This window comes from Lutra lutra, chromosome 4 (assembly GCF_902655055.1).
Source record: "Lutra lutra chromosome 4, mLutLut1.2, whole genome shotgun sequence".
NCBI classification, from domain to species: Eukaryota; Metazoa; Chordata; class Mammalia; order Carnivora; family Mustelidae; genus Lutra; species Lutra lutra.
Genome location: NC_062281.1, coordinates 112416478 through 112428290, shown reverse-complemented (window position 1 = coordinate 112428290; position 11813 = coordinate 112416478). Strand labels below are relative to the sequence as shown.

General features: G+C 47.4%; 1 protein-coding gene across 1 annotated transcript; it reads left to right on the top strand.

Moving 5' to 3' along the window:
* Positions 1-630: 630 nt before the first annotated feature.
* Positions 631-10073, top strand: LOC125097352 (uncharacterized). Its single transcript, XM_047724913.1, has 4 exons — positions 631-665; positions 3640-3822; positions 8565-8710; positions 9640-10073. The coding sequence occupies exons 1-4, from the start codon at positions 631-633 to the stop codon at positions 10071-10073; spliced, it is 798 nt and encodes a 265-aa protein (XP_047580869.1).
* Positions 10074-11813: the final 1740 nt, after the last annotated feature.

Here is an 11813-nt window from a genome sequence, read left to right as displayed (position 1 = left end):
TAAAATAAAATAAAATAAAAAGTATAGGACAGGAAATAGCATCAATGATATTGTAATAATGTAAAATCACAGATGGCAACTACACTTAATGGTGAGCAATTTATAATGTCTATAATTCTCTAATCACTATGGCTGTACACCTAAAACTACTATAATATTGTATGTCAACTACATTTCAATAAAAAAATGCATCTCCAAAACAAGAAAGAAAACCATAAATCTATCTTGGAGCTAAAAAAAAGGTGCTACGTATTGCATGGAGCACTGGGTGTGGTACATAAACAATGAATCTTGGAACACTGAAAAAAAATAAAATAAAATTTTTAAGAAAGGTGCTAAAAATTGGTAATAATTTTTCTAATGTCTGAAAATATTTTCTTTATATATAAAGGGAGATAGCACATGAGCAAGGTGGATGGGAGAAGATCTCAAGCAGACTCCATTCTGTGGGTGGAGCCCAGTGAGGGGCTTGATCTCAAAACCTTGATATCATGACTCTGAGATCAACACCTGAGCCCAAATCAAGAGTTGGATGCTTAAACAATGAGCCCCCCAGGGACCCCTAAGGTATGGAAATCTTCAAGCACATACAATTGTATCAAGATAGAAAACAGAATGGAGGGGATGGCAATGGCAACTGTGCCCAGGAGAAAGCTGAAGGACAAGTAAGTGTTGTTTTTTTTCTATCAGAATCCCAATTCACAGATTGAAGGGCACAGGGACAGAGAGAAGAAATGAGCTAAGTCAGGTAGCTCTTCCACCAAAGTGGTCTTGGGAGACTTCCACAAATTGGCTAGGCCAGTTCCAGTTGAACCAGTGCTCTCCTGTAGGTAAAGGGCTATAGATTTACTCCAGTTAGAGACCAGTTAGGGCAAGAACTAAGATAACACCTCACTTAGGAAATGGAGAGAAACAGCAAAGATGTAAAAATGAAATAAAGAGGAGATATCTGAATATCCTGAATTACTCCGACTGAAGTCCTCTTTAATTTGGCTATTGAAAAACCTTGCCTCCTTACCTGTTTCCAGCCCCAACAACCCATATTCTTTTCTGCTTCCAAGATCTTATCACTTATCCGAACGCTGAGTAAGCCCTCCCATTAAAGGAAAATGCCCTTTGAGTATATAGACCAAACCAACAAACTATTTTACTACCAAAAAAGAAGGATTTGAAAAAAATATGGAGATAAAAGAAAAATTTAAAGATAAATCAACAGAAAAACTAATCTTGGAAGTAGCAGATGGTGCAAGGTAAAAAAAAACATATATATTATATATAAACATCTTCAGAAAAATTTGAGGATACAACATACAAAAAAAATGGCATTGATGGAATATAGGCAAGTTGAGGGGAAAAAAGACAACTTAGGAATTAAAAATATAATTGAAAAATTTAAAATGAACGTCATAGAACTGCTAAATTATAAAAGGACATACTGATGACTAAATTAAATAGTAGAGTAATAATACCGTGAAGGAACTCTCCCAGAATATTAAGCAACCACTAAATGGAAAACATGGGGGAGAAAAAGAGATTCAGGTCACCTTCTATGTAATGGAATTTCATAAAGAGAATAAAGACAAGAGAAGGAAAGACTTAATCACACAAATTATCAAAGAAAAAGTGCCCAGATTTGGAAACTTGTTTTTTCAGATGGACAGAGTTGGAGAATTAAAAGACTCATACCAACAATATTGCAAAAATTGAAACTCTAAGCAAAAATTACCTACTATATTAGTAACTCAGATGTCCATAACAAAATACCACATATCAAGTTGCTTAAACAAAAGGGAGCTGTTTCTTTGTAGTTCAGGAGTCTAGAAATTCAAGATCAAGGTGGCATCAGGGCTGATTTCTGGTGAAGTTTCTCTTCCTGGCTGTGGACACCACCTTCTCTCTGTGTCCTTGAGTGCACAAGAAGGAGAGATCTCTGGTGTCTCTCCCTCTTCTAACAAAGACTACAGTCGAATAGGATTAGGGCTCCAACATTCTGACCTAATTTTACCTTAGCTTTCTCCCTAAAGTTCCTATCTCCTAATATAGTCCCATTAAGGATTAGAGGTTCAACATAAAAATGTTAGAGGGACACAAATCTGTTCACAACACCCACAAGAGAACCGGAACTGTCATTGGTCATAAGCAAGACTGCATGGAACAGTATTTCCCAAGCTCTAATAAAGCAAGTATTTCCAAAGTTCTAAAGGAAAATAATTTTTAACACAGAATATAAATCAAATGTGAAAAAGAGTCATTAAAAAATTTTAGACAAAAAGTTTATCTCTTAAGCACTCTTTTTGGGAAAAAAAAAATTCTCAAGGATGTACTTTACCAAAAGGAGAACTATACTAAAGAAAAAGCAGGATGTGTACTACAAGAAACAGTATAATTAACTAAGAATGTGAGGAAAAGAAATTCCAGAAACCATTCTGAATCCAGCCTAGAAATTAGTTTAAATTATAGCAGAAAGTCAGAAAGCCCTCAGAAGAATGACTTAGAGAAAAAAAGTAGATTTGAATAATAAATTACATGTTCAATTAAGAATCTGGAAGCATCTTTATGATAAGACAAAGGTATATGTTTTATTTAATATATGAAATAAATCCTGTCCACTAATATAATATGAAATAAAAAATGCTGGGGAACATGACAGCTGGTAAGTAACTATTATTCAAAGGAATAAACCCAAATACAGATTTTGAAAAAAAATTTGAATAAATAATGGGGTGTGAGACAAGATAATCCACAGGAAACTGCCTGTTGGAATATCCTTTGACTAGAAAAAATGGTATAAGGTTATGTTTTCTTGTTTATGAACACAATCACATTATTGGTTCCTCAATGAATAATTATTTATGTGGTAATAATATTGGATGTCTGTTTATTGCTTCTCAACATTTAGAATGAACCTATGAATAAGTGTTAACATTTCAGGTGCAATGGCAGAATAAAATATAAATCTAAGTATTATAAATACCTATTAATCCATATCTTAACAAAGGCTATGTCTGTATCCTTCTGGAAGAAGATGTCAGGAATTTACTGGAATAGATCAGTTTCAGCCCTCATAAACCAACTTCCTAAATACAAAAATTCTGTGTCCCTCTGAGAAAATGGAAAATATTTCAGGAAATCTGATTGGGTGAAAAATTAATAAAATTAGCTCCAATTGCAGCTACAGTTATACTAAAAATTCACTCAGTCTTTAATCTCCCACATAAAATTTTGCTATGCCTGTTGGGCTGGCAGAAAGAAAGGGCTACTTAAGATGGCAAAAGTTCCCGCCACAAAACTTGAGCTCAAACAAAGACCCAAGCAGGAATCTGAAAACCCAACCCCCCTGCCCCGGGCTCCCATGGACCAATGGGACCCAGACAAGCGGGAATCTGAGACCCCCCCACCCTGGTCTCCAGTAGACCAATGGGACCCTGACGAGCAGGCGAAATATCCAAATAAGGGAAACTTGCCAAAAGACCCCTGAACTCCCCTCCAGACCCCTTAAAAGCCCCCTTCTCCCTGCCTTGGGCGCGACTTCCGCCACTCTGCTTTCCAGAGTCCCGGAACCTCGCCGAGGGTGCCCACCTCCTCCCAGCGCAACTTTCCTGGCTCCCCCTTCTCCTGAGCCCTGAAACTTCGCCGGAGAGTGCCTTTAATAAATCTTGCCTTGCACCCACTTTGCCTGGTGTTGTGCTTATCTTGCCGGAAAAACTTTACATTTGGTGCCGAAACCAGGAAGGAGATTGAGCCCCCACCCCAGTGGGGAGGCTCTCTCCTTTCCCTAGCCAGACCGGACCCGCCTTTCCTAACGCCACTTCTGAAGCCGTGGTGAGTTTCCCGCGATTCCGCGCCTCCTTCCGGAAAGCCCTGCCCTAATCCGGCGGCCGCGTCAGGGTGGACCCCGTGGGTCACCAGGTGACCTCCGTGACTCCGAAAGGCTGGGAGATGTCCTAACCTCTAGGGCAGTCGACACAGTTTTTCCGCAACCCAGTGGTGGATGAGGGGACGCCTTCCTCCAGCCCTTGGGTTGCCCGGCAACGAATCGTGGGGACCTCCCAATCCAAATTCGACCCTAAAACATCGCGGGGGTGTTTTAGGCCTGTTGGCCAATCTTAAATCAGTCCCAATGGCCTCCGGAAGGCACGTTTAATTACCGGATTCTCACGGACCTAAATAACCCCAGCAGACACCAAGGCAGATGGGCCAAGGTCCCTTATGTTTCAGGATTTCTGAACCGGCCCCCTCCCCTGCCACCCACTGCTCCTAAAGACCCAGACCTCTCCTCCCTGTCTCCCCTCTCTGAACCTCCAGAGAGCTTCACCCACCCACCGACAAGAGGGCCCCCGGTTCCTCCTCCTCTTCCTCCTTACCTTGATCCCCTACCCCAAGGTGCCTCTCTCCCTATGCCCCCTAACCCCCCTGCTCCAACCACCCCCATTTCAGTCCCTTCCACCCTGACCTCCGTCTCATCCCCTCAACCCCCAAAACCTGAGTTCGCTCCTGGTGTGGCCCCCCGAACCTCCCCTCACGTCCCCTCCAGCCTCCCCTCCCATCTCCACCCGCACTAGGGCTCGAAAACCCTCCCCTGAGTTAGTCTGCCCCCTAAGGGAGGTTGCTGGAGTTGAGGGAGTTGTTCGAGTTCATGCGCCCTTCTCTCTACAAGACCTTTCCCAAATTGAGAAACATTTGGGCTCCTTTTCGGCCAATCCTGATAACTATATCAAAGAATTCCAATATCTGGCCCAAGCCTATGACCTTACCTGGCATGACTTACATGTGGTCCAGACCACCACCCTCACCACAGAGGAGAGGGAATGCATCCAGGCACGCAGATCAGGTCCATCTCACGGATGCTGCCATGCCAGTTGGAACCACAGGCGGTCCCAGCTGTAGAACTAGGTTGGGATTATCAGGATGGCTAAGATGGCCACTGGCGCCACGACCACATGGTCCAATGTCTCATAGCCGGCATGCGGGCAGCCTCTAATAAGGCCGTTAATTACGACAAGATTAGGGAGATTGTCCAGGCCCCTGACGAAAACACCACCATGTTTCTTAACTGATTGACCGAGGCTTTAACCCAGTACACTCGCTTGGACCCGGCCTCTTCTGCAGGGGCCACGGTACTGGCTACTCATTTTATCTCTCAATCGGCACCGGATATACGGAGAAAGTTAAAAAAGGCTGAGGAGGGCCCTCAGACCCCCATTTCTGACTTGGTGAAAATGGCATTTAAGGTCTTTAATTCCCGTGAGGAGGCAGCTGAGCTTAAACGACAAGCCAGACTCCAGCAAAAGGTTCAGTTGCAGACCCAAGCTTTGGTAGCAGCCCTGCAGCCGGCCGGCTCTGGGAGCCAAAAGAGAGGGGCAACCAATTGCACCCCCCCCCGGGGGGGCCTGTTTCAAATGCGGGGCTGAGGGACATTGGGCTCGCCAGTGCCCCAATCCAAAGCCGCCAACTCGGACTTGTCCTCAATGCCTTTTGATGGACCACTGGAAATCCGACTGCCCTAACCTCGGGGTATCTTCGGCGCCTCAACGTGGGGGAGCCCCCGAGACAGTAAGTCTGGCTTTTCAACTGCTCTGATTGGGGGACGACTGACGAAGCCCTGACTCAGCCACCCCTCTCACCCAGGCCGAGCCCAGGGTCATGCTCCAGGTAGCGGGTAAGTCCATCTCCTTTCTGCTGGACACGGGGGCTACCTACTCTGTTCTGCCTATTCGGGACTTACTCGAACCTCACCAATTACTGTTATGGGGATCGATGGGACCTCCTCCAATCCTAGGGTGACCCTTCCCCTTACCTGTAGCCTGGATGGGTTCCCCTTCTCCCACTTGTTCCTAGTGATTCCTTTCTGCCAGGTCCCTCTACTGGGGAGGGACATTCTCCAGAAACTGAGGGCAACTATCTGCCTCTCCCCTTCCTCCCCTCCCTCCACCTCAATCCGTTTCATCCTACACCTCTCCACTCCCTCGACCCCTGCTCCAGATGACCTACCCACTGTAGATCCTCGGGTGTGGGACACCTCAGAGCCCATCATCGCTTCCCACCTTACCCCGGTTAAAGTATAGCTTAAGGATAACTCCAACTTTTCCTCTCAAGCTCAGTTTCCTATTTCCTTAGCCCACCACCGGGGCCTGAAACCTATCATAGAACGGCTTAAACGTCAGGGATTCCTGATCCCCATCAGTTCCCCCTGTAACACCCCTATCCTCCCAGTCCGCAAGCCCTCAGGGGCCTATCGACTGGTACAAGACCTTAGGCTTATCAACGAGGCCGTGGTCCCCCTCCACCCAGTCGTTCCTAACCCCTACACCCTATTGTCTCGCGTTCCCCCAAACACCTCTCACTTTACAGTACTGGACCTAAAGGATGCCTTTTTCACCGTCCCCTTGCACCCTGATTCCTATTTTCTTTTTGCCTTCCCTTGGGAGGATCCCAACACGCACGCTTCTGGACAACTAACTTGGACTGTCCTACCCCAGGGGTTCAGGGACAGCCCCCACATTTTCGGCCAGGCCTTGACTACAGACTTACAGCAGTGCATCCTTAAGGCCAGTATTCTACTACAATATGTGGATGACCTCCTCCTCTGTAGCCCCTCCCTCTCGGTCTCCCAGGGCAACACCTCCGCCCTACTTAACTTCCTGGGGGCCAAGGGATATCGAGTCACCCCCTCTAAGGCCCAATTGTGTGCCCCTTCAGTTACCTATCTGGGCTTATTTCTGACTCCCACTTCTAGGTTTCTTACCGGGTACTGCATACGACTCCTCCAAGAACTCCAACCTCCCCAAACGGCAGATGAAATACTCTTTTCTTGGATTGGTTGGGTTCTTCAGACATTGGATTCCAAATTTCTCTATCCTGGCCTGTCCTCTGTACCAGGAGGCTAAAGAGACCCCCCAGGTTCCCCTAGCTGATCCCACTTCGATCCGCCACTCATTCTCTAAACTAAGGGATCGCCTTACCACCGGGCCAGTCTTAGCCCTACCCGATCTCTCTAAACCATTCCATCTCTACACTGATGAGCACTCCGGCTCGGCCACCAGCCTCCTAACACAACTAGTGGGGCCTACGCATAGGGCTATAGCCTACCTGTCCAAGCAACTGGATGTCACCGCCCAGGGATGGCAGCCTTGCCTCAGGGCCCTAGCGGCAGCCGCTTCTCTTACAAAGGAGGCCCTCAAACTGACCTTAGGGCAGCCCATCATGGTCTACTCTCCCCACCGACTCATGGACCTCCTTAGCCACCGATCCCTGGCCCATCTGACTCCTTCTCGTCTCCAGCTATTCCATCTGCTATTCCTAGAAAACCCGCATATCTCTCTCTCTACCTCTCCCCGCTTAAACCCCGCAACTTTACTGCCTATACCCTCGCCCACCCTGGAACCCGTTCATTCCTGCCTACAACTTATAGAGGACCTCACTCCTCTCCATCCCCGTCTCTCTGATCAACCACTGTCCAACCCTGACCGCGTACTCTTCGTGGACGGCAGTTCCCTCCTGGCCTCAGATGGCCAAAGACACGCTGCTTATGTGGTGGTCACCACAGATGCGGTATTAGAGACGGCTCCCCTCCCCATCAGAACCACCTCCCAGAAGGCTGAACTCGTAGCTCTCACCAGGGCATTACACTTGTCAAAGGGACAACAAGTCACCATTTACACTGACTCAAAATATGCCTACCTCATAACTCACACACACTCTACTCTTTGGCAAGAACGGGGGTTCCTAACGACCAAGGGCACCCCTATAGCTAATGGACCCCTCATCGCCAAGTTGCTTGAGGCCCTTAGTCTGCCCACTGAGGTAGCAGTTGTTCACTTTTGAGGCCACCAAACACCCAAGGATCTGGTCTCCCTAGGTAACAACAGGGCAGACTCAGTGGCCAAACGGCCTTAAATGCCCCTGCGTCTCTTATCCTCTTTCTTTTTTTATTTTTTTTTAAGATTTTATTTATTTATTTGACACAGAGAGAGAGAGATCACAAGTAGGCAGAGAGGCAGGCAGAGAGAGGAGGAAGCAGGCTCCCTGCTGAGCAGAGAGCCCGATGTGGGGCTCGATCCCAGGACCCTGAGATCATGACCTGAGCCGAAGGCAGAGGCTTAACCCACCGAGCCACCCAGATGCCCCTCCTATCCTCTTTCTTAACACCCCTCACCAGCCTTCCTACTCTACAAAGGAAACACAAGCCCTCCAGGCACGGGGAGGAAAGATTGGAGATAAGGGGTGGATCTACCTTCAGGACAGGATTGCCCTGCCTGGCAATCTGGCGCACACCTTAATTACTGACATCCACCGATCCCTCCATATTGGCCCAAAGGCTCTCCACCAATTTCTTCAGCCATTGTTCTATCATCCTTCCTTATCTAAGGTAATCGAAGTTGTCCAACCTGTTGGACCTTGTAAAACCTGTTGGGCCGTGAATTCACAAGGAGGAATCCGCAGACCAGGGCCTAACCATCAGCTCCGAGGTCATCAGCCGGGGGAAGACTGGCAACTGGACTTCACTCACATGCCTCGCAGTAAAACCTTTCGCTACCTATTAAACTTGGTTGATACATTCACAGGCTGGATCAAGGCATACCCCACGGCCCGGGAAACTGCGGACGTGGTGGCTACAATACTCATCGAGCACATCATCCCGAGGTTCGGATTGCCCCGGACTCTCCAGTCGGACAACGGACCCGCCTTCATCTCCAGTGTAACCCAACAGGTTGCTGAGAGCCTCAACATAACCTGGAAACTTCACATCCCATACCACCCACAGTGATCAGCCTTTACTTATATGCCTGCAACCTGCTACCAGGGAAAGAAACCAACAACCTGTACGTATGACCAGAAAACCTATTGGGTCTCTGACCTCGTGACAGCCAAACGTGGTATTGCCCCCTGCAACATCTACCCCAGGTCTGGAAAAGTTTGCTGGACCTATCTGGGTCATGTCGGTCTCTCTGGCGGGGAGGGGGGGTCCAGGACCAGGCTAGCTGCGAACGCATTAAAACTGAAGTCACGGACCTGACTAAACGACTCCAAACCCCCAGCGACCTGGTCTATAGGGGCATCAATCTTGGTAGCATCCAAAAATTCCCTACCACAGAACAACTAACTGACAGTGGCCCTCCTGAACTCTAGTTACAACCTATGGCAAAATGTGTTGAAGAACGGTGACAGTGACTGCTGGATCTGTTTCCCTTTTTCAACACGTTCCAACATTGTAGGGGTACCCCTCCCTATTGACTGGCCACTCCCCAACTCCACGGCCACAAATAATATGGTCCATATCTGCCCCATCGGGGGAAACATACCTATTATTAATGTGTCCTCCCCCCTTACCGCAGCTGCCAACATCACTAACTCCTCCCTCCCATACTGTACTCCCTCAGGAATATTTCTCTCGTGCCCTCAGGGAACCTATCGCTGCTTGACCGCTAATGACTCCCTAGGCTGTATATTCATTCTACTATCTCCTTCTACCACCATCTACTCTGAATCCCAGCTGCAATCCATCCTATTCCCCCAACACCGTGGGAGGAAGGGCTGCCTTCCTCCCATTCATAATAGGGGCAGGAATAGCCACAGGGGTGGCAACCGGAACAGCGGGGATAGGAACTTCCATAGACTTTTATTACAAACTCTCCCAAGCCCTGAATGATGACATGGAACGGATTGCTGACTCCCTCACAGCCCTACAGACACAAGTTACTAGCCTGGCGGCCTTAGCCCTGCAGAACCGACGGGCCTTAGACCTTCTGACCGCCGAAAAGGGGGGGACCTGCCTATACTTAAATGAAGAATGTTGTTACTTTGTTAACCAATCAGGTATAGTTACCTCCAGGATTAAAGAACTCAAGGATTGGATTCAAGCACGGTGGCGAGACACGTCTTTCTGGGGCCTGGACCCCTACACCTGGGGTAACCTGGCTGCTCCCTTTGGCGGGACCTGTATGCATAATCCTCCTTCTAGTCTCAGTTGCTCCCTGTCTTTTCCGATGCTTGCAGGGTCGCCTACAAGAACTTGCCCGAGTGTCCGTCAATCCACTCCTCCTCCAGCCCTACTCTCACCTGCCCACTTCTGACTACCCCTATGACGATGCTCCCCCCCCCCCCCCCCCCCCCCCCCCCCCCGTCAGCAGGAAGTAGCCAGAACTGAGTCAACGCCCCTGGCACCATTATATAAAGCAAAAGATCGGAATGTTGGGCTGGCAGAAAGAAAGGGCTACTTAAGATGGCGAAAGTGCCCACCACAAAACCTGAGCTCGGACAGGAGAACAAAGACCCAAGCAGGAATCTGAAAACCCCCCCGCCCCGGGCTCCAGTGGACCAATGGGACCCCGACGAGCAGGCGAAATATCCAAATAAGGGAAACTTGCCAAAAGACCCCTGAGCTCCCTTCGAGTCCCCTTAAAGGCTCCCTTTTCCCTGCCTTGGGCGCGACTTCCGCCACTCTGCTTTCCAGAGTCCCGGAACCTCGCCCGAGGGTGCCCACCTCCTCCCAGCGCAACTTTCCTGGCTCCCCTTCTCCTGAGCCCTGAAACTTCGCCGGAGAGTGCCTTTAATAAATCTTGCCTTGCACCCACTTTGCCTGGTGTTGTGTTTATCTCGCCGGAAAAACTTTACAATGCCATGTTTTCCAGCACAGAGAGATGATTCCTCAATCATTGTTTTTTTTAAAAGATTTTATTTATTTATCAGAGAGAGAGAGAGAGAGCAAGAGAGCGTGTGCACACAAGCAGGCAGAGTGGCAGGCAGAGGCAGAGAGAGAAGCAGGCTCCCTGCTGAGCAAGTCCCACCAGGTGGGACTTGATCCCAGGACCCTGGGATCATGACCTGAGCCGAAGGCAGCGGCTCAACTGACTGAGCCACCCAGGAGTCCCTGTTTCCTCAATCGTTCTTACCATTAATTCTATCCCTGTAGCTTTAAGGTTGTGCCTCCCGATAATTTTCTGTATCTGATTCCTCCTGAGAGTCATTTGCTTCCCAAGATGTTACCTTGTTTCTCTTAGGTTAGGCCACACTTGGCTCTAGGCATTCTTTCTGGTTTATTAATGACTACAATCTCCTTTTTTTGAAATGACATCTTTGGGATCTATTTGATTTGGGTCTTTCTTCTTTTCTCTCTCATTTTTTTGTAACCTAGTCACTCCCAAACCTCTACCTGGTCACTAAAATTTTAACCCTTTTAGAAAAGAAGGTACTTCCTTATTATTATTATTATTATTCATTTTCCCACTTCCTTCCCTGCTCAAATTTCAAAATTTATTCTTTCTTTCCCCCCTCTAAAGCAACTGAGTTTGCCCTGGAAAATCTAAGCAAACTTGATTCCTTGAGACACTGTCCAAATTACAGCCTGCTTATATTCCTCTTTAATCTACCAGGGATTATAGTAATTGCCTTGACTTAATTCTATCCCTGAGTTCAAAATATATCTCTTTGGTCCCCCTTTTCTGATACTGTTAAATCCCTTTGTGTTTGAACCCAAGTGCTACAGACTGAATTCTATCTCTCCAAAATTTACATGTTGAAGCCCTAACCCTCAATGCAACTGTTTTGGAGTAAGGAAGTAATTAAGGTTAAATGAAGTCATAGGGTAAGGCCCTGATCTAATGGGATTAGTGTCCTTATAAAAAGAGACCAAAAAAAGAAAAAAGAAGAGACATCAGAGAGTTCTCTCTCTCTCTCTACTATTAGAGGACACAGAAATAAGGTGACCTGTCAATAATCCAGAAAGAGGGCTATCACCAGAATTGAGTCTGCTATACCTTGATCTTGGACTTCTAAACTCCTGAACTGTGAGAAAATTAATTTCTGCTGTTTAA